Here is a 27,705-nt window from a genome sequence, read left to right on the forward strand (position 1 = left end):
TCAGCTGTGTACAATATATAAAGAGAATTTCAGCTTCCTTAAAGCCAAGGTTAGCCTTTGGACACAAAATAAATACATCTAAACTTCATGTTAATATAAAATATGTACAAATCTTTTGCTCTTCCTGTACAAATGAAGTACTTACAAACAGAAGTCAGAATGGTTTACTATGGCAAAAATAGTTCACAGATGATCAGAATAGATCATATTGAAAATGTCAGATAGTTTGCTAATGTTTCAGTTTTCTGAGACGTCCTCAATGACTGCTGTCGTTGGTGATGCTGTCCACGATGGAGGACAGCCGCAGGAGGCTGGAGGACGCGGAAGACTCACTGGCTCCTAAAATGAAAGGACTTATGATACCACATGATGTTTTCTGTTTTTCCTATTTTTTTAAATGAATTTACACCTGACTTCAAGCAAAGGTAGTGTGCAAGGTGTGTACCTTCTGTGCAGTTCATTGCTGAAGTGGAATGGTCAGCGGAGGTTGGCCAAGCCTCAGAGGATTTCTTCCAGTGGTACTCACTGGCCACCTGCAAAAAACACACATTATCCATATTCTTTTCCACATCGCGTCTTTTATCCTGTTTTCTTTCCCTCACCACGAACCAGTCACGGCAGATGAGCCAGGTTCCTTCCTCATGAAAGGGAGTTTTTCCTTCCCACAGTCACCAAGTGCATTTCCATAGGAGTCTGTTTGATTCTCTGTATTATTGGAGGGTCTTTATCTTACAATATGAAGCACCTTTAGGTGACTGTTGTGATTTGGTGCTACATAAATAAAAGCGAATTGAATGAAATATTATTGCCTGTAATATGAAGAAAAAACTTTTAAATTATTGCAGAAGCAGGCTGCTATTACTGAGAAGCATTCAACATTCAATAAGAAAGTAATTAAAAGTATTCAAAGACCATGACGTGAGAAGTTTGTAATTATATTATTAGTGAAAACCACACTGCTAGATTAAAAAAATCAGTGTGGCACAGAGTAATAAGCATTCACGTTATAATGTCATTAATGAGAACCACAAACATATTAAAAGTCCAAACTGGGATATTCTTGATCGGGTGGGGAATAATCTGAAATCCACAGATGCACAGATTTACATATTTGTGTGACTAGTATGAGGAGTTTCCTCTTCAGGGTGGTATACTCGCTCACATTGTTTTCTTTTGCGTCACATGGAGATCCGGTTTTCTCCTGCTCGTCCAGCGTCTGCAGCAGCTCCTGCAGCCTCTCTATGTAGCTGATGGCGCTGCGTAAAATCTCCACTTTGGGTAGCCTCTGGTTGGGATTGGCTACGGTCTTCCTCTTCAGTGCGTCGAAGGCTTCGTTGATCTTCTTAAGCCTCCTCCTCTCCCTGAGGGTCGCAGCCTTACGTCTATCCGTGGGAGCCGTCTTTCTCTTGCAGATCTTACAGGCCCACATGAGGCACTGACCCTCGCAGTGCGCCCGGAGACCCGGAGGTGCAGGGACGTGCTCCTCTCCGCTGCTCTCCCCACCGGACGGGACATTATCGTGACCCGCTTGGGACAGTGGGCTGTCATTGCCATTGTACAGAGGGGAAACCCCTGCCATGTCCAAGTGCTGTAGTGGTCCATGATCTGCTTCCTCCAGATAGCGCAAATCATTAAAAAGATAACTGTTGGTCTCGAAAAGGTCCATCATATTGTTGCGCTCCTCACTCTGTTTTCACACTGGGTCTCTGGCATTTAAATAGAGCAGCAAGGACACAAGTCAACAGATTATATATAGAATGTGAAACTCTATCCAACGCTTTGGCTGCCACACTGCAACAACCATCTTTTTTTTTCAATCGGTCTTCACAACATACTGACTCTATACGGACAGAAATGTCCCCTCAGGTTTCATAACAGGTGCATGTGCGTTATGATATTTCACAATGAAAAGTAAATTTGACAGGATAGAGAGATTACTGGTTCTGGGTTTTATCCAAAAATCACAGGGGGCTGTAATTTGTAGCTAAAGACTTAATAGTTATTAATAACTCATTAGTGTGCTTTTAATTAACTGGACAAAAGCTCTGTGTTGCCAGGTTGGGTTGTAAAAATTGTCTTTAACTGCTATGTCTGCAGCATAGTTTTAATTGTACGAATGAATGATTGGAAATAATCCTTTCCAAATAGGATTACATGGCAAACAATGCTTTGTATAAATAGATAAAAGACTTCTGCCATTCTGGCAATCAAGGTTATGAATCAGTCACGAATCACCACACACACTCGAATCCACACATAAAGACAATTAAGAGTTACAACTTAAAATGACATGATAACAATTTTGGTCTGTGAGAGGAAACCTGTGCAGACACAAGTAGAATATGCAAACCTCTGCAAAAAAAGACCTCAGGCGAGTTTAAACCTAGAACTATTCTTACTGTGGCGGCAGTTAATAAACAAATTTAAGGCTATTTCAGATGCCCTGGAGCTCTTTTTTTGGAAACACCACATGAAGGAAGGAAGCTAATAAACTTCTAAACCCAAAAAAGAGAAAATCAGGTTACCTGATGGGTTGTGTATAATTCGACCAAATTGAATATTTTGCAATCTGGCAACCCAGTTGTGGTTCTTATTTATGACATGTTATTCTGTTTACTTTATCTAAAAGGATCTATGACAAAACCCAGATTTGATCAGCAAATCAGAAAAAAACAATAGAAATCAAAATAAATTAGTTCAAATAAACCGTATCGCTGCTGTTTTAACTGTAGTTTGTTGTGCTCATTTTAGACAGTATGGACAACTGTACGTTGTATACGGTCTCAACATAAATAGACGGGAATGTGCGCAGTCAAAAGAGCTTTGAGAAATGTCTCAGCTCGATGATATAAATAGAAACGTGGCTCAGTCATTTCAGATTCATAAAAGAGATAAAAGCCTGTGAAGAGGTGATATATTGCCCGTTGGCATTTTTCCTCCAAACTCAAAGGGCTGTGATTGGAAACTTCACAGGCAGGAATGTGAGGGATTCCTATTTTTGTGTGACTGCATGACCTTGTCTTTTGAAATGAAATAAGATGATCTCATCAGGCTGCAGCAGCCTTTGAGACACAAAAACAAACACATCTTTAGACATACATCCAGATAACTGTCGGCTTCTTTGCGGAGCAGAGAGACACATAAAGAGCAGGGAGGGTTTTTTTTGAATGAATGAATGAATCAAATTTAAGAGCAGAAGAGGCACTGGGACCTTGGTGGTGTGTACTAAAGCATGCTGCACAGCCAGCTCACGTGTGGGGGTTTTATATGACTCTGCATGTGGAAGTCCCTTCCCTTCAGCTCCCAGCTTCTGTCATGTTGTTCTTAAAGAGTCACCGGTGCCTTTCATCATTTGACAGGATGTCTGAAATACTGCCACAAGTCAACACAACATCTCTAAGTCACCTTCCACACATATGCTTGAACATATCGGTTCAGTTATTCCACAAGTTGTAATTATCAGTTTCTAAGTTCTCGCTTCAGTATATGAGTAGCTCTCAGAACTCCGCAGTATCTCTAAATCCTTAAATAATTGGCCCAACAACACATCTAATTAAACCCCAGTAAAGACACTATTAAAGTCAATTTGAGAGCTATACTGCACTGCAGTGTTCATTTGTATAGTTTACAAACCAATAAATACATGCAAACTGAAAAAAATCAATAATATTGGCTTTGAACTGATATGATTTCAGTGATAAACAGCAGAGTAACCATAGGTTCTATAGCAATCCTTTGTATATGGAGGAAATGTTTTAAATGCGCATTTTCTTCTAATGGCCAGCAGGGGGCAATACCTCTGGTTGTCTCTTTCCATAGACATGTATGAAAAATTGCTGCAAACCCCTAGATCTATCTGGGTGCCCATGCTGAGCCCTGTCCACTGCTGAAACAACGGACACATGAGCATCAGAAACGGACCATGGAGCAATGAAAACAGGTGGCCTGATCGAATGGAAAACGTTTTCTTTAACTTCACATGGATGGCAGGGTGCATCTCCGCTACTTACCTGGGAAACACCTGGCACTAGAATGCACTATGGTAGAAAGGCAAGCCAGCAGAGGAAGGTGATGCTTTGATCAGTGTTCTGATTAGAAACCTTGGGTCCTGCCATCCATGTGGATGTTACTTTGACACATTCCACCTACCCAAGCATTGTTGTAGACCATGTACACCCTGAAAACTGTATTCCCTGATCGGTGTGGCCTCTACCAGCAGGATAATGCACCTGCACAAAGCAAAAATGGTTCAGGCATGTTTGAGGAGCACAACAATGAGTCTGAGCTGTTGACCTGGCTTCGAAATTCTCCAGATCTCAGTTCACTTGAACATCTGTGGGATGTGCTGGGCAAACGTTCCCAATCCGCAGCGGCCCACCGTGTAACTAACAGGACTTAAAGGATCTGTTGCTAACATCTTGGTGCCAGATACCACAGCACACCTTCAGGTGTCTACTAGAGTTCATGGCTCAACGGTTCAGGGCAGTGTTGTCAGCAAAGGGCAGACCAACACAATATTAGGCAGGTGGTCATAGTGTTATGCCTGAGCTGTAGGCGGTTGCGTGTCCTCCAAGAGTGGGCGTGGCTTAAGGAGGAGTCAGGCAGGGACACCTTTTTGCCTCCAGATACTGACGACACAAAAGCCTAGCCCAGCCCTCCTACTCATTCCCAGATTGTTCTTCTACTCCCTTACTTACCTGCTTTTCTGTTCCACGTGCTCCTCATACTTACTAGCCTGTTTTCTCCTAATGTACCTGACTTTTCCAGACCTGTGAATCTGCCTGACCCACTCTTACTCAGCCACTTGCTCAGCACCTTAAGAAGACTTGGGAACTCCCCTGTCTTGCGTTGCCCAAAGATACTGACCTAAATGTAACCCAAACCTTACATGACCAATATCTGAATGTTAGCTGTTGCTGCACCTTCTTGTGTCCTGTCTTTGAGTCCCTCAGGTTTAACCTTCACACATTTGTTTTTCAAATTACTGCCAGATAATCTGAATTCAATCTAAGTGTTTCACAGTTTAGATGACAACATACATTAAAGAAATATGTATAACATACCAACACACATTCAAACATGCTTCCACGCAACCGCATGCCAAATATTTGTATGAGCATGGCATTTGATGGCATAAATACAATTTTAACGTTATTCACTGGAATTTTGGGAATATGTTTTTTTGTAGTCACAGGGAGAAAACGGCTCGTATCCATAAAGCCCCATTAGAAAACCTAAACATATTCCAGTAAAATGCTTAAATTATGCAGCTGTGTTAAAATAGAAGGTGTGTGTGTTGCTCTACATGCAATATTGCAAATGCATGAGATTTCTTTTGTGCTTTTACTTTAAAGGCGAAGTATTCTCGGGGCAGTCACTTGTCAGAAACAATATAGCTTGTATTATTAGTTTTTCAAACAGCAGAGGTGACACGTACAATATAGAATAGAAAGTGTGTGTGTGTGTGTGTGTGTGTGTGTGTGTGTGTGTGTGTGTGTGTGTGTGTGTGTGTGTGTGTGTGTGTGTGTGTGTGTGTGTGTGTGCACTTATGAACATTGAGGGAGGTATTTGGTGTCTGGGTATGTTTTGTCAGCCACGATAAATTTTTCTATCTCTGTCACTGCTGCTTTGTCATTTTCATGCAAACACAAAGTCATGATGAAAAAGAAAAATGATGAATAGCGATAAATGAATGACGATTATAAATAAATTGTCTCATGAATAGAATATAAATTAAAATTAGACTCATTTCAGACTTTAATTTGCCTCGATTATTGCACCGCAATGAAAAGTACTCATCCTCCAGGTGAACGGAGTCGCGTCCCTGCTGTGCCCTGATCGTGTATTCTCCCCCCAGGGGTTGGCCTACTGCGCATCCTGAACCTGACCGTAAATTCCCATCAGTGTTGAGGGGTTGACGCTTCAGCTGTCAGGGAGAATCATGGGATGGGGGGGGCAGAAACTTACACTAGAAGATCAGGCCTCTAAGGGAAGACGATGCAGTCAGGATAGGTTGCGCAAAGCGTAAATCTGCCTGGAATCCAAAGAGGCTCAGAGGCGTCAGCTCTGCGGTCTGAATACTTAACAGGCAAAATCTGAGTGTAAAGAGCTGACACAATAGATGTGTTTAAAATGTCCGTATGACATATTGCCTCTTGAGATTGTCTTTCAGTGGTAAATAAAACGCTCTTTGTACAGCAGTTTAGCAGTGAGACATTCCTGTTTGAAGGTACACTTTGATGTTCTTGGGGAATCCACATACTTTCTCCTTTAGCTCAATTTTAAAATTAAAACCACTCATGTCTGTCCACTTAATACAAAGCTACAGGCCAAAGACTGTTAGCTCATCACAGCAGAAAGAGTGAATCAGCGGCACATGGGAGAAGTTTGCCTGCAGGGCTTTCTGGCAGAAAGCTCTCATTCCTTTTATGTTATTTTCAGATTTCAGTAGCAGTTTAGTCAGGTTAACAAAGTCTAGAGAGCGTGTTTGGCAGAAAGCCTTAAAGGCAGAGTTCTCTCATGTGTTTAATTGTTGAACGGGCATATTTATAATGCAAACCACCAAATCGACCAAGCGGGTCTGTTGCCTAAATCTAACCAAACCGTATCTGAAAACTGAAAACAATTCAAAGAAACCTTTCTTCCAGAATACCCTGAAGGCAGACTTCTACCACTAAACCTTAGCTCACTAAGTTCTGTTCATAGGTAACACAGTCTGATCATCAGCACATTTAAAGATGACCAATAAACACTTCATATATATATATATTGTTTGTTTAAAGAGTATAAAAGGTAGAGCAGATGTTGTCAGCGTTAGTCTGGGAACCAGCACAGAAAAATGTGCACTTAAACACTTGTAGTGTTTGTAAGGTTCAGGTACATCTCTTGATATCAGCTGTTTTAATCACTGTTAGAGTGAGATGCATTTGTCTACAAGGACATAGCTCACTGACAGCTTTGTTATACACTCACCCGATGCTTCAGTGACACGTTGCTAGGACTGGGTTGGAGCTCATTTTGCCTCCAGAGCTACTTTAATTCCTTGTGATACAGATTCAACGAGATGCTACAAACATTGTTGACACGACAGCATCACTTGTTTCACGGCATGATATGCTGGAAGCAGTCATCAGAAGATGCGTGCACTATGATCATAAAGGGATGGACATGCTCAGCAACAATATTCACTCTGATGCTCAGTTTGAACTTCAACAGGTCGCCTTAACCGAGTCCCAATAGCTACATTCTTTGACCTGTATCAATTTTCTTCTGTTTATCCAATTTAGGGTTATGATTGTTCTAGAACGTATCCCAGCTGAGGCAAAAGGTTGGTGGATTTGAACCCAGCAGCATCCAAAATTCACACATGCACACTCCAGTGGATGCATCAGGGACATCCAGGGTTTAGTATCATGGTGGGGATCAGAAAACTGACCTTGAGATTGGCAGACAACCTGCTGCACTACCTGAGGCACAGCAAAAGATTTCATGGCTTTTATCATAGATCTAAAGATGTGGCTCTATCACGCAAGATCTGATGTGTCAGTAAATTTCAGAGCAGGTTCTCTTTTTTTTTCTTTTAAATCTTTTAGCTCTGGACAGAATGAGGTTAGAGGTTTCCTTTATCCTAAGTGTGGCTGCTTGTGCTGAGGTGGGAAATCCACATATTTGCCCAAATGTGAAATTATTCTATAAATATATTTATCAGAAAGCTTTCTACTACTTTCTTTTACAATAAGTTTAACACTGCATCAGTCTGATAAAGTCAAACATCAAAAAACTGCTTAAAGTCACAGGAAATTCAAGAAGAAGAAATTTTTAATAAGTTACTTCCACACTTTGACAGCACCTCAGATATTAAGCATATTAAAGTCAGATGTAATCCCAAAGGGGACAGACAGTAGCTCCTCCAGTGGCACTTCACAGACATTTTTTCCTTTGTGAATAATTGATCAAGCAATGGAGGAGAGGTGAAAGAGAGAAAATGAAATACACCAAGGTGTTGCTGATCTCATTTGTCTGTTTTTGTAAAGACAGAACCTACACATTAATAGATTATCTTTGGAATAAAATAATAACAGATTGAAAGTAATATTTTGTTACAAAAATATTTCTCCGTCTCACATGTAACTCTCTTAAAAACACATGCATTCCTCTTTGCATATCACATTATCCAGTGACTCATTATTGCTTGGTTAGGTTAATGAATGCTAAAGTTGTGTAACAGTGTATTTATATTACTTTTCCCTCACCGTGTTTCTTTAGGGCTTCTCTACACGCACAGCCTAAAACTCTAACGTTCATGCCTATCGTGTTCTGTTACAGTTCACGTAGGGTCTTGAACACACAGGTCATGTCCGTGATTTTTCTCCTTCTAGCGGGTGTTAGAAGTCGGATCCAGTTAGGACCAGTGCTGACATGAGGGTCACAAACACAACTGATAATGAACATGAACTTTAGGACCTCTTCTCTCCGAGCTTTCCACCCTTCCTCGCACGCCACCTCCCCGCACCCCCTCGGCTTAACAGCACCTCCTGACTCAGACAGGACTCATTGGGGTGCTTGAGAGGAAACGCTGAGCACCGTGACGGACACAGCGCATATAACCCGGCTCCACACCTGGGATATGAATTAGCCAATCAGAGGTTAAGTACTGTGGTCATGGGCCTGATGACAATGCTTCACCTGGGATCACAGCTTCTCGACCTTCAGGGTCAGCCTGCAAAAAGAGGCCAGTAGACGAGTGGAAAAGAGAGCTCATGTCTCAATAAAGTTATGGTTTAAGACGACGCTAAAAATGAATTTATTGTCACAGTCTGTTCATTTTGTTTTCTTTCTCATAGGTGTGTAGGGGCATCCCTGACCCAGTTTCAGTCAGCACATCTGTTTACCATTGTCTCATCGTCTTCTCTGATTAAAGGACCACCTTGTCACCTTTGTGGTGGTAATCAGGCTCTCAAATTGTGAGTGATTTTTGCTTGCTTCTATTACTTTGTTCTCTTGTCTCTGCTTCTAGTTAAATGCAGGTGTGAACTGACAAGGAAAACACAATTACTCGCCAGTCCTCTCTTCTTTCACAGTTCCCTCTTTTTGCTCCATGCGCAGGAAACCTATTAGCTGGGTTGAACTAGCCTGTCTCCCTGCCTTTAACTCCTGTTAAAATAAAAGCACTTAAAACTTGTTTTGGTTTAGAATGGTCTGCTTTGGAGTCCACCCAGTCCTGTAATACTTGAGATCACCACTGCTCATTTTGAAGAGATGTGTCTTTGAGGACTTTGGATAGCAAAGGCTTTGATAGCTAATCTAGCTAGCTAGCAGGTAAATGAAGTAGCTAGCAGGTAAGCATGAACAGTTTTATTTAGCAGTAAATACAGCCATAGTGAAGCATGCTATAAGTAAACTAGGCCAGCATACTTGCAAATAAAAAACATAACAAACTGAATGGATCCGACTTAATCGGAACTTCTTTTGTTGGATAATACTTTTTCATCCTGGGCCATAATATAATCCCTTTTTTACCAGTACCACTCGTGTCTCCCCATTATGCACCAGTATGGCATTTGGTGTTTCGGTACACCATGTACCACAGAAAGAGATTGGCCTCCGAGAGATAATGGTATCACTTTGAATTGAAGGATTATACTTATGCAACCACGGCATTGTTTGCAGCCCGAGCAGGATGAGGGTCAGGCTGTGGAGGTAGAAGCAGGTTGGTTGAAAATTGGGTAGGAGTGTTCGTCATGATGGGAAAAAAAGAACAACCCCCCCCCATCAAATATCAAAAAGCAGCATGGAAAAAACCAGGAGCAACACAAACACAATCCAGAGTAACCTGCAGACCACATTTTTGAAATTTCCCCCTGACGGGAGTACAAAGCTACAAATTGTCCTCACCAGGTTGCAAAGTTGCCACGATAGGTTTGCCAGCTAGGACCCCATAGTTATCATTGTGTTGTATATTTTGTTGTCATTTTTCTGACTTTTTTAAGCAATAAAAAACACTTGCCCAGCTCATGGTCTGGGCTAAAATAACCCCTTCATGGATCACCACACGTGTCCCAAAACCCACCTTTTTTTGCATAAATGAGCCTTGCCTGTGACTTTGATAAAAGGACAAATGAGAACAGTCTGGTTGGAAACAGCTGTCCCGAAAAACTACCGTACACACACATGCCATTTAATGGTTGCCTCATATATATAACTGAAGAAAGGGCGGGCACAAACTCACTCTCACTTCATTCCCTCTGCTTATTAATTTATTAAATTTTCATTACCTGACAGAAATAATTTAAAATATCAAACTACTCCACACAAATACTAATATTTTGAAGAGAGTTATTACAGAGAAAGGCTTTGCAATCAAGACTTTAAGGCTGCTTAAACATTTTGAGTTTCAACTCAAGCTAAAAAGTTAACTTCCATTTTTTTTTTTTTTTTTTTTAACATGCCAGTCATACAGGACGGCATATATTCACACATTTGCAACATATACTATATTTACACCAAATGTTGGTGTAATTGAGCTGCTAAACTGTTACTGTTATTTTGATAATATGGGGTAAGAAAGCTCGAGGTCATTGTGCTCTAATGCACAGTGCGTAGGCTGGAAATTCCTAAGAGCTTTTCTGCACAGTCTGGAAGAGTGCCAGACGAGGCTAAAGTCTTGAACAAACAATGGCTCCTCTCCGTGAGCCAACAGGAACTCTGAGACAGTCAGCAGCAGACGGTATCACGGGCCCTGCTGCCCTCATGATAGCATCTCCCTAATCTTTTTGGCCTGGCTCTCTCCAGTGTGCAGCCTATAGATTCAACGGTGGTCAAACAAAGCGGAGAGTAACGGTCTCGTCAGCTAAGCTAACAGACGGGTCCTCTCACTCGTGCCCTGAGCTGTGGGTTAGAGTAGCGTCTTGGGTTTCAAAGGCAAAAGGGGAGGGGACACTGATGGCATCTGCCCTCTCTCTGGTGGACGATGCAGGGATTCAGTTCAAAGGCTCAGCGGCTGAAGTGCATCAATTAGCGAGGGGAAAGAGCTGGCTAACTTGCCAACTCTCTATGACCTCAGAGCATTACATTATGAGGCACACTGAGTGTTGCACACTGGTCAGGCAATATCAATAGCCCCTTGCAAATGGACTGGTATTGATGGACTGGCTTAAAGGGTTGTTCCTGCAAATGGATGCAAAGAATAATAATGAGCGTTTAGCATGGAGAAACGAGGAAGAAACACCAGCAAAGGGTGGGCGGCTTTTGCCAGCTGTTTGCATAGTTGTTCCATCACTGTTTCAACAGGTCTCCATTGTAGTAAACACTAAGAATGACCCTGTGCAGCTTATCACCTGACATCCAATGGCAATTTAGTTTGGAGTGATCCGAAGGCCCCTCCTGATTGATTCTGTCCTCATTCGGGGGAGTGATGGATTAGCCTTTTGCCATTTGGCCGGTGCGTGTTTGGGGCTGTATCCCCTTCTGTCTGCCAGATAGAGCCACTGATGAAGACTTAGAGGGGGCACTGGCCTTGACCCAGCAGCAAATGATATGAAACCCCTTGTCTGGCCAGTGAGGTGAGGCGCTGACCCCACTGGCCTTAGCCTGTCTCGCCTTCAGCTCTTATTCATGTACTTTATGACTATTGCCTTGCATGAGAGAATGGCACCATGAGAGGCATTTCTAAAAACTGGATTTTCTTGCATAAAGAATCCAAATAGAGGGTGTTTTTTTAAAGCAGTCCGAGGGATTTCTTTCTCGTCTTTTTGTCCTTCTTTTTTCCCTTTTTGCCGAGTCGCTTTGATGTTACAGCCTGTAAACGATATGGTGAAGCACCGCTATCATAAATATCACACTGCCTCTGGGAGTCGGGGATGTAGCCAGCGATAACACAAAATGAATCCAATCATCAGCAAGTGTGACTGCAGTCATGGCAACCTCAGGGACAATGATCCACCAATATTAGTTTTTTTCTGAAGTATCTAAGCCAAGAACAAAGCGTGTTTTGTTACATTGAAAATTACACTTTTGAATAACAACAACAGCAGAGTTTTCCAGGGCAGGATAAAGTGTCTGGCTCCAAGAGAAACTAATAGGATATTGATGAATGTCGGTGTTGACGAGCGAGAACAGGAGCACTGCTGCGCTGTATAATTGGTTATATGGGGTTCTATCATTAAAACAACAGATAGGAAGAGCACACGAGCTTTGGCTGGATGCAGGTAATAACACGATAGCCATAAAGTCACAGCGGGTAAAGCGCACAGCCATGTCCGGCTCAGCTGTTACAAAGAGCCTTTGTTATTTAAAACCAATGCTTTATCCTGCTGATTGAAAAATGTAGTTAATGTGATGGTTCTTCCAGTGGCGTATCATCCAAAGTCAACATTATTTCACTTGAGCTTTGTGAGGCATTTTCCTCCAAACTGTCTGTGTGACTGCTTTAATCGTCAATCCAACAACAAAGAAACATTTTAAGATCTTCTCAAAGATTTTTTACTTCAAATTAGACATCTTTGATTTTTTGTGGGGCTGTAAGTGGTTTTTTTTTAAACTTCTGATTTCCATAATGATACACTAAGAGCTTAAATATTGTTAGATGTCCAAGGATGATGAAAGAAGTGTGTGTAGATAATATTAGGACTGTAGCATATCACAATTTATATCTGCTTCGCAAGTTTGTCATAATTAGACTTTACCTCGTTTTATGGGATAATACTGAACATTAATTAAATACATGGCTATATGCACTGCATACCAAGGCCATAATATTTTAAATACAGCATCTTTTTACATCTAGGGTTGTAAAAGTTTTTAACTTTCTTTTGCTCTTTTTTTCTAATAACAAACCACTCGTGCCTTAAAACAAAAACAATTCTAGCATGTAATAGTCAGTAGATCTTCAATGTTTTGGACAATAAACTTTGAAATACACTCACGTGGCACTTCATTGGGTATACCTTGCTAGGGTTTGGTCCTCTTTTGCCTTCAGAACTGCTGTAATTCTTTGTTGCATAGACTCAACAAGGTGCTAGAGGTTTTGGACATGATAGCTTCACACAGTTGCTGCAGATTTGTCAGCTACACATCCGCTCCAACAGATCCCAAAGGTGCTCCATTGGATTGACATCTGGTGACTATGGAGGCCAACTGAGTACAGTGAACTCATTGTTCATTGTAAGAAACCAGTTTGAGATGATTTGAGCAATGTGACATGGTGCGTTATCGTGCTGGAAGCAACCATCAGAAGATGGACACAATGAGATAATAACAGGATTGTCATGGCTGGCGAGGCAGGCCGTGTGAAGGTGAAGTGAGGACCCAAGTGCAAGCAGAAGTTTGTATGAGGAGTAAGTTTATTTAAGGTGGAGATGGCGAGGACAGGGACTAAAGAATAACTAAACTGGGAAAAACCTAAACACATGAAATTGAAACCCAGAGTAACACGCAAATGAACACAGGAAGGCCCGGGGTAGACATCACAGACAAACCAGCAACAGGCAGGAGAACACACAGGGCTTAAATACTCACAGGAGTAATCATAGGATGGGAGACAGGAGGGGAACACACCTGGGAGAAATCAGGGCTGACGAGACACAGACGTAAAGCTGAGAACACTCACATGAGACAGAAACCTTCAGAATAAAAACAGGAAGTACAACAGGTATGCACAGACATGAGCTTAACACAAGACATGGCAACAGGGAGGGAACACAAAGATGTGGGACCAGGGCAGGCACAGAGACACAGAACAAAAGGAGCTTGAAATACAAAACAGAAACAAAACTTGAGAACGAGAAATTCCAAACAAGAATGAACCTAAAGCATAAGATAATAATCAAAACCAAAACCACTGAGTCCACAGACTCAGGACCATGACAAGGATGGACATATTCAACAACAATTACTGAGCTAGTAATGTTTAAACAATGCTCAGTTGGTATCAGACCAGACAACATTTTTCTGATCTCCTATTATCCACATTTGATGAACCAGTGAAAACTGTAGCTGGCACGAGCGGCATTCAGTGTGATCTTCTGCTGCTGTAGCCCCTCTGCTTCAAAGTTCGACGTGTTCAGAGATGCTCTTTTATAATTAGTTACTCTATTTGAGTTACTGTTTCCTTCCTATCAAGTAAAATAAGTCTTAATATTCTCCTCTGACCTCTGATATTAACGAGGCAGAGCATTGCCAGTGAGTGGATATTTTCTCTGTAAACCCTAGAGATGGTTGTGTGGAATAATCTTAGTAAATCAGGAGTTAATAAAATGCTGAGACCGACCCATCTGTATGACACAATTATGCCACGTTCAAAGTTACCTAAATCAGTTTTATTTCTCATTTTGATGCTCGGTTTGAACTTCAGCAGGCTGGCTTCAAAGCATTCCTAAATATTTGGAGATAAATTATCTGAATTTCAGGAGTGGGACCACGCCTCCAAACACACCCCTTCCAGGTCTTATCTATATATGACCCCCATCATCAGTTGTACAAGGTGTTGGTTCTCGTTTTTGTGCCCCACCCTCGCTCACCTCTTTTCAATTCTTTCAATTCTTCACTTCTCATTAGTACATGGGGATCTACCAGACCCGGTGTTCTGGGAATCTATCCTACCTGACAAACCATCCTACCTGTTGTTTCTGCACATGCGCACAACATGAAATTAAGTGGCAAACCTTCCTACCTTTGTGAATATTAGCTAGAAAAATACTCCGACGGGTAAAATTCAGTGCCAAACCATCCTACCTTTATGAATGTCTCCTACAACCATACTTTAACAGCTAAAATTCAGTGGCGAACCATCCTACCTTTGTTAATAAGAGCTAGAAGCTTACGTTAACAGCTAAAATTCAGTGGCGAACCATCCTACCTTTGTTAATAAGAGCTAGAAAAATACTCTGATGGGTAAAATGAAGTGGCAAACCATCCTGGCTTTATGAATATGAGCTACAAGCATACTCTGATGGGCAAGGTTAAGTGGCAAACCGTCATACCTACTTAAATTTGTGCTGGAATTACTCTGTGACAGCAGAAATGTGCATAAACTACTTACGGTAGGACGTTTTGCCAAAGTAGGATGGTTTGTCAGAACACCGGGAGCCGCTGCCAGTCCCCATCAAGGCCTTCCCCAAACCACAGCTCAAATCTTGATTAAGCTATTCGCCTTTATCTACTAAAAAATGCTGCCAAACCTAAAATGAGGATATGGGCCCAGCTAGTGAAATGCAAACATGTTCAAGTTACTACCAGGTGACTGGCTAAATAGATATTGGAAAGAAGTTGAGCATGTTTATCTAACAATGTGACATAATCATGATCACATAATCATTATGTGAGTCGGTGAAGAAAGGAATTCTCGCAGGCCTAATTTCATTAACAGTATGAGAGTTGAGCACATTGTCCAGACAAAAACGAAGATTGGTGAAGTCAACAAACAAATGTGGTTTATTATATTCATTCTTCATTTTGAATAATCCACAGAAAACATGAAGTGGACATTTAGAATGTCTTCCCTTTAAAATGCAGATGACGACACTTTTCATGATACTGATGTCCATTTATGTTAACTCAATTTTAAAAACTCTTTAAATTGAGAAATTGTAAGATTTTTTTTTTCATTCTGTATTTTAAATTGGATATTGTCTTCACAGCACAATTCACTTTTAGTGGTTTTAAAGTTTCAAGTTTGGCATCAAGTCTGGCCATCAGTTCAGATAAAGGCATAGCAAAGGGAAGTGATCAATAGTTATCCCGCTAGCTAATCGAGGTGCATCTATAATTCACTGCGATATTAAATCAGATGTGCGGTGAAGTAGTTATGGGAGCAGTGCCAGGTGGTGTTGATTTGTACAGCTGCTGCATATCTGTTAATCAGCTTCTTTTTTATGCAGCAGAATGATGGAACCTGGAGACACACACAGACACACAGCATGGAGCAGCCATGCTAGGCTGCACAGCAAGCCCAAGAAAGAGAGTTATCTGAGGTGTTGTTTAGAGTGAACTCTGCCATGCTGGGTTTAGCAGAGTACACAGCTTTTATTTGTATGTGTGTGTGAGGGCAAGAGCAAGTAAAATAAATCGTTGCACTGACTGGCTCTGTGCTAAGGGAGGACCCATGGGTACTCGAATCCTTGCTGCGGGATGCTAATTTTGCCTAGAAAAACTGTCTTTCACTACAACTGAAGGCTGAACTACATGAAATAGAAGCAACCTGTCACTCAGTGATGCAAAATCATTAAGCCTCAATACTATTTATGTTAGGAGGGTTATCAGTTTTAATGAAAGAGGAAATGGGGACAGCGCCGGGCTACAAACTTTTTATTTCTGCTGTAAAGCCCATTTTACCATTGGGCTGGTTTATGAGGAACCCAGTAGTTAATCTGTTGGCTTCCCTTCTGGAGGCAATGACTAATATTTTAAAGGTCATGGTTTAGCAAGTAGGTATCCAGGCCAGTGGCTTCTGTTCTACTGTATCTTTGGGCATAATTCAAAAGCACATAGGAGGGCATATTAACTCTTTTTTTAAGCTAAATAATAGCTAAATCTTTGTTAGATGGCAAGTGATGGTTATTTAATTATTTCTACAAATGCTTTCACTCTTTCTGTACACATCAGTGTGACTGGTCAATGGAAACTACATATCCACATGTGTTTATGGAAGTTTAGTTGGAAGCTGGTGAGGACATAAGTTTCAACAAAGTGCTTGGAACATTGCTTTTAGTCCATATTTACATGATAGCATCACACATTTCCTCCCATGTCAGTACAGTAAATGTATTGTTATATTCAGGAAACCAGTTTGAGATGATTTGAGCTTTTTTGACATGATGATGATGCTGTGGTCATAAAGGGATGGACATGGTCAGCAACAATGCTCAAGTAGGCTGTGGTATTTTTAAAGGGTGCGTACTTGGTATTGAGGGGCTCAAAGTGTGCCATGTAAATATCCCCAAGCCACTACAACAACAACAGTACCAGAATACAGGCTGGGTAGGTCCTATAGTTTTTGCAAAATTCTGACCCCACCATAAAAAATTAAGACTTCTTAACAACTTAGCAACTTTTTTTCAGTCTTCTGTTGACCAATTTTGGTGAGCTAGTGCACACTGTAGCCTCGGTTTCCTGTTCTTAGCTGGTCTTCTACTGCTTTAGCCCATCTGCTTCACATTCAAAGGTGCTCTTCTGCATACATTGGTCATGATTACCTTCCTATGTTCATATCAGCTCGAGGCACTGCTGAAGAACTGCTCCTCACTGGATATCCGGTCTTTAAGTCTGACATCAATAGCCGTTTGCTGCTTCAGGTCCCAAAGTCAAAGGAACACTGTGGCACAACTGAGAGTTAAAAACTGTCTAAATTCTTTCATCTTTATTAAAATGATCAGTGTAGCTGCTCTACCAGGTGTAACAATTAAGTTAGAAGTTAGCAGGGAGTTAGCTCGATAGTTTCCACCTAAACATAATATACCATGTTTTGACTGAGGGATTTCTGAAAAAAATCAAACATACAGCTTTGCTATCACTTCCAACATATATGAAGACAGAAAAATAAAGAGCAGTGACTTTTGTGGGCTTACTGCAGCTGGGCTAGCTGGTGTATAATGATGTGCTATGTGGTGGCTAGCTACAGAGCTATGGTTAGCATAATATAAACACATTAGCACAGTGAAGCTGGAGGATGAACGCTAACTTTTTTCCATTCTATGAAAGCTAATTTGAGGGTTCCCGATGGCTAGGGAACCCTGAAATTAATGCAAATATGCTAAACAGTTGAGCTCAATGATATTTAATGAAGTGGCTGGTGAGTGAAAAATGAAAAATACATGGCATATGTTAGATTAGTGTGCTCTTTCAACATTTCAAAGAGTTTTGCTTAAAAAGCAAAATCAAGATGATTTATTCTAATGTTGTAATTGTGTTTTTGAGATTAGAAATCACAAAAAATTACAGGTCAAATTCTTACCTGGTCTTAAAGTAGAAGTGAGGACAATTTGGGGGAATAATAAAAGTTGTATCGTGGCTCTGTGCTCACTGACACTATCACGATCTACACCAAGTGAAACCATTTGAGGAACTCAAGTTTGTGGCTTTATTTTTCACCTTTCAGAGGTTGTTGCTTTGTCTTCTCTAGGAATTACCTCATAAGTCAGGACAAAGATCTTGAATATATTCTGCATGACATGATATAAGCCAAATAACTACCAGCACCTTTTGACTTGAATATTTATGATTTTCTGACTTGGTTGAAAGCAGTAAATTAACTGAGATTTACAATTGATCCCTACAATGTTGACAAATGGGCCCAGAAATGTGTGTGGCCCTGAAATGTAAGCGTACCCTGAGATTCTCCCTTTTGACACTCGCATGAATTATTCTCAACAGGTTGCTCTCCACACCTAAAACCCTTCAGACTAGCATTACTGTCTAAACACAAGTGAGGGTAATTGAGCACTGATAGTTCTGCTTCTGCAGCATGCCAAGTTAAGCACGCGCATTGTGTGGAACGCTCCAGGCACTTTAATCCGGAAGGTGCGTCGGTGTTGTTGGTATGCGGAGCTGCCTCGCGCCACGGCAAAAGGTCTTCTTAAAGCAAACTGCCACACATGTACATGAACACACGAGTCCTACAGCATACTTGGTGCTGTGCCTTTCACTGGCCCTGAAGGTCATCACCACCTGTTTGATTCAATAAAAAATCTAGTATTACTGTTGTGGAAGTTATTGGGTTTTGAGTTTCATTGTGTGAGTGTAATAGTAGTGCAGGTGCATGCGGGGAAATGGTCCGATGGGTGTAGTATTATTGATAGGAAAGCATCAGTCTGAACTTTCGAGCTATTTCATTTCATTGTCCCATGGTGGGGGGATAACCAGGATGGCATTTACTGAGACAGTGGTTTTGCAAAGAAACAAAAAAAAAAGGTTAATGATGAATATAATGAGTCATAATCCACTGCAAAAATTAATTGTGGATCCAAAATAAAGGTCAGGACAGGCCTGCCAGCTCACACAGAGAGAGAACATCAATTGCTGTGAGAAGAGAATATCTTTTTCCAGAGAAATTCCCTGGCTGAGGTTTTAGGGAATGGTTACCCTTAATGACTTAATCCAAGTTCAGTCTCAGTGGTTTCAGCTCTTTGTATGTGTATGTGTGTCTGTGTAATCCTCACTGTGAGATGGAAGCCCAGAGCTGACCTCATTGTTTGGTTTCACAGGGTCTCCGGGGGCCCGGGGAGGTTCTGGGGGCTGGTCCTTACAGCAGAGTGGTCTGAAATACTGACATGCAGGCCGAGGTCCATGGGGACTGCCAGCCCCGGCTCCTGTTACCACCAGGTTAGTCACGCTCTGTGAGATTTATGTGTGGAACAGTAGTGAGGGCTTGGGTTGCACGATACCACCAAAGTGTCGCGATATTAATCCCCCCCTGCAGAAATGAACTTGTAATGCCAAAACGTCTGAGTATCATAGATTTGGGGTGACTTTTGACTAATACAATGCATCACTTTTCCTGGAGACACCAGATGGTTTAAATTATGGAAGGAAAGTATGTTTTTAATTAGGTCTCTGCACTTTAATTAACGCAGTGTTAGCCTTTTGGCCCAAATGGTGTTTAGGTGATAAAGCAAAAATAAAGCAGAGAAGAGACAGAGACACATTATTCTTCATTGGTCTGCAGATGTACCAAATATCAGAGAGGAAAAAAATCCTATTAAACTGTATTATGAGCAAATTCAAAAAATCTAAACCAAATATGTTCATTAAACAAAAAGTGGCCTCATATACTTGCATTAAAACTGATACATATTTGCTTTAACTTGTAATTATGATATGAATGTTTATTGCACAATGTAGTGGAACAACGGCACCATCTGTGTTTAGATTATTTGCCTGTAAAGCTTCACTTTCACTGTGCGCGTCTGTCTGCCGCTGGGTATGAAATCTCCTGGGAAAATGAAGGCTCAATTGTGAAGCCAAAACAGGAAGAGGATAGCATTTTTGTTTTTACCCGGTAGCTATCAGCAGCTTTCCTCAGGTAGCTGTAATGGTGGATGCTATAACAACCAGACTAAGTGTGGAAACTCTACCCAGGGGAAGGAAAAGAGGCAAAACAGGTGAAGGTAGAGAGTGATTAAAGCTGAAAGTAAAACAAGAGCAAGCCTCAGACAGGCATTTTCTGCACAGAGACAGCTCTGGGACTTGAGAAGTTCAGGCGCAACATCCACTGAGCGTTATTTCCTCTAGATCAATAAGAGGTTGGCAAGACCTGGGTTGTTTATTGCCAGTTTAAGGTGGAGACAATAATAACTACAGTGTATTATACACCTTTGGCTGATATAACTCATAACAATGCATCATATCTCTCCTCTGTAAAGTAGCTACTTTATCTGTTGAATCGATTAAGTAGAAATTGAAAGTTAGTATTTATATAAAGAGCATATTAGCAAATGCACTTTGTTACATCACATTTTTACATTAATGGGGAATATAATCACATCACATTTAAACCCAGTACGATACAATAAAGTATTATTTGAATTTAAATGGAGGTTTATTGAATGCAAGTGTAGTACCAATGGCAAGTCCATTGTGTGCACTGCCTAAACAACCCCTCGCCATGATCCCCCCTCCACCAAATTCTACTCTTGGAACAGTGCAGTCATGGGAACTGACAAACCTAGATTCATCCATTGGAGTGCCAGACTGAGAAGCGTTATTTGTCATTGTGCTTGGTGATATAAGGTGATGGCTTATTTCACAACTGGACGTGCTGTACAGGTGGCATCCTATCATGTACCATGCTGGAATTCACTGATCACCTGACAGCGATCAATTCTCTCACAATGGTTTGGAGAAACAGTCTGCATGTGCTTGATTTTAAACCTGGGGCCATAAAAGTGCTTGGAACACCTGAATTCAGTTATTTGGATGGGTGAGTGAGTTGCTTTTAGCAGTATAGTGCATCTTACTAATAATACTTCATCTATCTGAAATTACTGTTTTAAAGACTGACTTTAAGTGATCAATGGAACTTAGCGTAAATATAATCTTTTGGTTAAAAGAGCTAACTCTAGTGTACTTATTCTCAATTAATGCACCAAATGTGTCAAATTCTGTTAATTGCAGAGGTTAAAAAAACTGGCACTGTAATCCCTGGAATGCTCACTTTGCGTTGCTACAAAAGGCATTAGCATGAACATACCTCAGATGTTGATGCCGACACTTTCTGAAACATCATAAATTCCTTTGGTCATGCAGACAGCAGGATACACCAAGACCACAAAATCCTTTTCAATTTGAAATCAGTTCAGCTTAAAGTTGTTACTGCTCAGCGATTCGGCCGTTGATCAACTGAAGATTTCATGCAGGTTATAACAACAACCCAACCAATATCTAAAAAGATAACTTCATGTGGAGACCACACAGTTAGATAACTGGATTCGTGCATGTCGTTTTTAAAGCAAGCACTTGTCCTGGGTGACATTTGGACAGGCCACTAGTTAATGTGTTGTTTCACACTGTTTAGCGTTGATAGGGTGGGCTCGTGGTGTGGATCACCTCTCTGGTGGATGACCCTGGTCCATCAGGGCATGGGGACAGGTGGAGAAGGACCTCCCATACTTAACCACAGACCTCCAGTAGAGAGCAGTTACTCCTGTTTGTCGAGGTAGATGATTAAAATGTGTGTTTTGTGTTGGTGCAAACAACTTTTTAAACCTTAGCATTTCATATGTTGTAAGCTAGTCTGTTCCCATTGATGAGGAATGCATTTTCTGAGCCTAAAACATCATTTTGGGGATGTTAGTTTTTTGGAAGCTGGATTTGTCAGCCACATGTGGCGGCTAAACAAAAGCTGTGTTATTGCACCTCAGTCTTTGTGTAGGAGGTTTTAGCATCCCCATGCTACACGGCAGAGTCATAAGGGATGCACACACACACACACACGCGCCTCCTGCATGGATGCAGACCACAAACAGGCAGCATAAACAATGCTGAGTCTGCCTTGTGTTTTATCTCCTTGCCACCCACAGTTTGCGCCAGCAGGGAGCTGAAACCTTGCGCCGCCCGGGGTTGATCTGTAAGCCCCCCAGCTAATCGCCATACCCGAGTCGATCACAGAGCATGGCTCCAGACTATTACAACTAAACCTCTCTCTGGCTCCCAGTCAAATTATCAAAACACAAACTTGTAACTTTAAACTGCAATCGCGCATTATTTCAGTTTCCCACCAACCCAGTTCCGCTGCAGGCTGAAAATGAAGCTCTGTCTGTTCGTTTGCCCCTTTAGAGATTGTTTTAAGAGAGCGGTGCTGATGTTTGAGACCCTCGCGCTCATTTGGACATTCTTTGTGAGTGAGGAGTTCCTTTGGGGCCGGTGTTTGAGTTTTGAGTCATTTCTTCACGGCTCTCAAATGGAAAGAAGACGATCATGACGATGAACAATAGGAGGAAATGGAGTCATCTTGGACCAGTGATTCCCCTTTTTTTTCCCCTCAGCTTTTCTTTGGCACCAGTCTGACCTGCTCGAGCCATTCTTAACAGTGCTTGACAAAGGAATGCAAATCCATCAGGGAAAGGTTATTAACACCCTGAATTCATCACCATAGTCATATTTTAGTCCCAAAAGGGATTATTTGCTGTTTCCAGAGCTGTTCTTGAAGTCCTGCCCACTCTTTCTGTATTGCACTGAGCCAGATGAAAGGCGTCATCAGTGGTTGTTGGTTGTGTTTGTCGGACATGTTTTCCTTGATTCCCTCTCCCCGTGTGGTCCCCACTGGCCTGCTTTCAAAAACACACTCTTGAGCCTGGGGAGAGGTAATGACTAGAAAGAAGAGGCCCGGCGTGGCAGCTGCACATGTCACAATACTGATCTACCAAGGAGCACAACAACACGAAGAGGATACTAAAATCTTTCATATCACTACATGTAGACACATCAACATTGTGTAGCAAGAAGATTATGACAACACTAAATTTACTGATTTGCAAGTTATATGTAGTTATATGTTTAAAGTCACACTTTATACATTTAAAAAAATCTCTGCCTTTAGTCAGGATTGACACAGACTTGAGGGAGCAACTACTACTCCACATCTAAAGGAGCTAGCTGAAGTGGTTTGAGTGGTTTGGACATTTGAATACGATGTCTCCTGAACACCTCCTAGGTGAGGTGTTTTGAGCATGTCCAACTAAGAAAAGACCCAGGACACGAAGAGATTATATCTGTTAGCTGGCTTGGTAATGCCTTGGTGTTCCCTTGTAAGAGTTGGAGGAGGTTGCTGGGAAGAGGGAGGCCTTGGCATCTCTACTTAGACTGTTGACCCTGCAAACCGGATGGAAAATATTTCTCTATAGAAGAAAAATGTGTGCACGAAATCTATCTATACTACCACACCTCTTTATGAATCTGGATAAAGTGCCCCCTGGTGGATATAAGATGGAGTGCAGTTTTTAGACAATTCTGGATTAGCTTAACTCTTTAGACCTGAAGGTTAGTGCCATTGTTTCCATAAAGTGCTTGTGTCCTATCAGTTTATAGTTTCAATGATTTCCAACTTGTGTCATGCTAGGTCCCAGTATTCAGTTTCCAAATCTACATCCACCTACATAATTAACTTTACTCAGTATACCATTTTTTAATAGTACAGTTACACAGTTAATGTAATACGAACCAGTATGTTATTTTCCACGCTCATCTGCTCCATGTTAACTAAAGCTTACATTAGCTGTGTGATAGCGATGTCCACTGAACTTACAATTGAGCAAGTGGACCAGACATGGTCCAAAATCCACGAGGCAGGCTTGAAGTGTAGGCCAGATGTGGCCTAAATGTCACAATGACACTTGTCCCATCTATGGAGTCAACACCCTCAGTCAAGGCCAAATGTGCAGATGTGAGCCACATTTGGCAATCTCCCCCACTTGGGTTGCTATCACTCATCATGCCACAGTTTTATCATGAAACAGCACAGATAACAAGCTACCAGGGAACATTTCGTTAGCATTCATATCACGTAACAGCTTCTGCTTGTTAAGGCCTGGGTGTATACTTTTAATACGTGTTGTCTGGTTATTTTTTTTATCCTTCTTGTCAGCATGAGGTCCTCACTGGGCAAATTGCCACTAGATTTAGTAGAAGGAAGTAGGGGATGGTGGGTATGATGGGAGGAGCTATAGGACAACCTGGGTAAACACAACAGGGTCATCTGAGGTTCAAACCCAAGAAACTGATGGCAAGGGTTTCTCTGTTATTCTTTCTCCTCTATTTTTCAGACACATCTGAAATTACTTTGGGGCCAACAAGGGTCCCAATATCATCTTTATCCTCCTGGTTTCTGACTTTTCCTCTCACACACACAAACACACTATAAAACTTTTCCATTACAGTGATACAGTACTCTGCGGAGTCAGGAAATGATGAGTGTATCTGCATTTGATATGTTTGTACGTGCGTGTGTTACTGAAACCACTGCACCAGGTGAGATCTATCCGCCGAGACGCTCCTGGACAGAATGCGTGGAATTTCAAAACCCATCTCCTCCTGAGACGAGTACGAAGATGATTTGCACCCATGAAGCTCCAGCTTTATATCACTGCAAAGAAGTCTTCACTTCACTTCGCTGTGCCCCCGGAGTTAAAGTTACATGATGAATGACGGGGCAATCAGATCAACTTTCCAATGCAGCGAGACACAGCCGCCCTTGAGACAGCGCCGGAGGAAGAAATGTTTCACAGCGATGCCAAAGGGACATCCAGATAAAGACGACGCAGATACAGAGTGCGCGACTCAAAAGACAACAACCGATCGGCAACAATACATTTTTTTAGGTGATCACTTATCGCTTCGGCATGAATCAATCTTCAAAACCTCATTATCCTGAGAGGAATATGAAGAAGTGAGAGGAGTGGGGTCCAGGGGTTTGCTTTGGGGTGATGGGGTTAGAAGGGATTGGGGTGTCACTGCTCCGCTGAGCCTTCATTGAGCACTTGATAAATGCTCTGTAACCAATGGAGATAGAGTGCCCCCATAGCCAGGGCGAACATACAATCTTCTCAGCAGATTAACTCTCATTGATTTATAGAGATTTACCTCAGGGAAGAAAACAGCTGGCAAAAGGACAAATACCAGAACTGGCAAGACATAAATTCAACATAAGAAAAGCCAGCTCATTTGTTTAAAAAGATTATTCTTTTTGTCGCTGCTTGTATCCGTGATCTTTGTAGCTGTAAAGCAAATGCAGGACAGAATTACTTAATAGGTGGCATTAGAAGCAGCAGACCTATGGGACAGTAATTCATGCATTTAATGACACTTTGTTCCATGCATCGTGTTATAATTAACACGATGAACCTATTTTTCTGCTCAACATTAAACAGGCAAACAGTTGTGCATTTATACAACTGCAGCCAAATTTACACTCATTTGTTTCTGTCTACTTGATGGATTTAAATTCGATCTGCATTCTGCTTTTATCTCTTTGCGCCTTGGAAAAATGTCAAACTCTATAGTTAGCACTTTGTTACTTTGCTAACTTTGTTTGTCTATTGCTTGTCAGTGATGCATTGTGGGTTTCTAATAGCATTTTTCACTGAAAGTATCTGCAGGTTTCACAAAGTTTATTAGGCACAAAATCAAATCGATAAAAATTAAAGGACTCAGAACTGTTTGGTTTTATTGCCACTTTAATTACTTATTTAAAAATTTTAACACCTATCTAGTTTTTTCATGACGTGGTAACTCGGGTTGTCTCGTGAACTTAAAAATAATAGAAACTCATTTAATTAAAAGGTTTTATTTATCTAAATTTTCTAAATCTAAGTAATTTTTCCTTATAATCATATTAAATACAAAAGTCTTTTTACAGTTTAGAAAATAGCAAGATGTTAAAACTTGTTACCAAATTTATAAAGAGCTGCTACAGAAGACAAACACATAAAAAAACCCATTTTCCCAGAATTTGGGTTACTTTTAAAATGTTGCCTAGGGCTGAATATTTCTTCTCTGTTGGTTAGGTTTTGTGAAAATTATATCCATATCTATGAAAAATATCCCTATATTAAATGGAACTATTTATTTATAGCTAGTGCATTCCTCACAATCCCTCAGGTGCATTTGCTAAGGATTAAATGCAGACATGGGAGTCTTAGCAAATATGAAACATTGCTTTCTTACGGTTTAGAATAAAACATGAAGAATCTGTAGGACTGTGTAGTATTTTGTTACTGAAAAACATATATTTCTCTTAAAAAATGTGCTTTGCTCTTAATAAATGGTTGTCAGGTCTGCAGTTTTGGGCTACTTTTAAAATTTTGTTAGCGGGTGAATTTGTCTTTGGGTTTCATGAAAATTTCAAAAAATCATATCAATATCTAAAAAAATATCCCTGTGTTGAATGGAAATATTTATTTATCTGACAGTTTTAGGGGGAGAGTAGGCTGGTTTTCATTGGCCGTTTGGTTTTGGTTTTGACCCAAAAACCTGGCGACCTAGGCTTAATGAATCGATGTTATAGAAGCTTTCTGGGTTGTTTGAACTTGGCACATTTCTCATTAATGTGTCATAGTAATTTTACACACTTCACCTCCATCACAGAGATTTAGGGAAATGAGGAAAGCACAACTCGCGGACATTTTCATCCTCACACACTGACTTGTTACCACATTAAGGAGAAATACAGCCGGTACATAAACTGTCATTTTTCTTCAAAAATGTTTAAGTAGTAGTTAACACCTTAACATTGCTGTACAGTTAAGGAACTCATTCATCACCCAGTCATAACATTGTCTTAGCAGAAAATGAATGTAAAACTGAAGAAAATTACAGAATGGTTTTATAATGTCCTGCAGGTTTGAATATAAATGATCCATTTGAGTTTAGATGGGGTAAACTGATATATTGTTTATATGACAAATATTGATCAGCGTGGCTTTAACTGGTACCAGTGGTTATGCTGTTATATAGAGACAACACGTTCTAATAGGCTTTATTCTGATCACATGTGAAACGGCCTTCCTGCCAAGTACTGATTTCACAAATTTATCTGGGGCATTAATAAACCTGCCAGCATTTAGAAGTCTCTGAGAAGGCTGAATAATTCAGGCTCAGATAGGAAGCTATTAAGTATAGATTATCTGAGAAGTTGAAATCAGGAGAGAGGAGCCAAAAGATAGCTCTGGAGAAAGAAACTTTAAGGGAATCGCTTGGAAAGAATGTAGTTTTGTTTTGTTAAGCCAAATGAGCTCCCTTTTCTCTTTCCCATAACTGCTTCTCTTCCACCACTCACTATTAACACCCCTCCATTAAAGTGAAATATCAGATGCTCCCATGACATCAGCTTCCTGTTTTGGCCAAAAAGCCTGAATCTTTGCCACAAAACATCCACTCAACAAATGTTTTATTTTTGCAGGCTTAATCAGACAAAAAGCATAAAAGTTAACTGCACAGGCTTAATACTGGCCCTTTAGTTACTTAGTATCATATCAATACTAAAATTTGCAGTATTGCACAGCACTAGTGTCCAGCATGGTGCTTCTGTTTTCCCAAGCAAAGCTTCAGACATGTTTGGGCAAGTCCAGTCATGTCACATCAGGGGACGTTCACTGAGTCACCTTACGGCACACAAGCAACATCATGAATGACGAAGTCAGGTTGCATTAATGTTACATTGTGCACAGTGTTAGAATGAATTAGTATGAACACCTGCACATGCACATTAGAGAAAATTCA

General features: G+C 40.9%; 1 protein-coding gene and 1 long non-coding RNA gene across 2 annotated transcripts in view; one reads left to right on the forward strand and one right to left on the reverse strand.

Annotated features, from left to right (window-relative positions):
* myf6 (myogenic factor 6) lies at positions 1–18,011 on the reverse strand. Its single transcript, XM_039600678.1, has 5 exons — positions 17,948–18,011; positions 17,190–17,308; positions 1,163–1,706; positions 446–533; positions 1–339 (listed from the first exon to the last, which is right to left on the reverse strand). The coding sequence occupies exons 3-5, from the start codon at positions 1,667–1,669 to the stop codon at positions 257–259; spliced, it is 678 nt and encodes a 225-aa protein (XP_039456612.1). The 5' UTR covers positions 1,670–1,706; positions 17,190–17,308; positions 17,948–18,011; the 3' UTR covers positions 1–256.
* Positions 17,698–27,705, forward strand: part of LOC120433785 — a 14,407-nt gene continuing 4,399 nt past the window's right edge. The window contains exons 1-2 of the long non-coding RNA XR_005608753.1: positions 17,698–17,785; positions 19,197–19,314. This is a non-coding gene — a long non-coding RNA (uncharacterized LOC120433785). The remainder of the gene's footprint in view (positions 17,786–19,196; positions 19,315–27,705) is intronic.

This window comes from Oreochromis aureus, linkage group 17 (assembly GCF_013358895.1).
Source record: "Oreochromis aureus strain Israel breed Guangdong linkage group 17, ZZ_aureus, whole genome shotgun sequence".
Taxonomy (NCBI): Eukaryota; Metazoa; Chordata; class Actinopteri; order Cichliformes; family Cichlidae; genus Oreochromis; species Oreochromis aureus.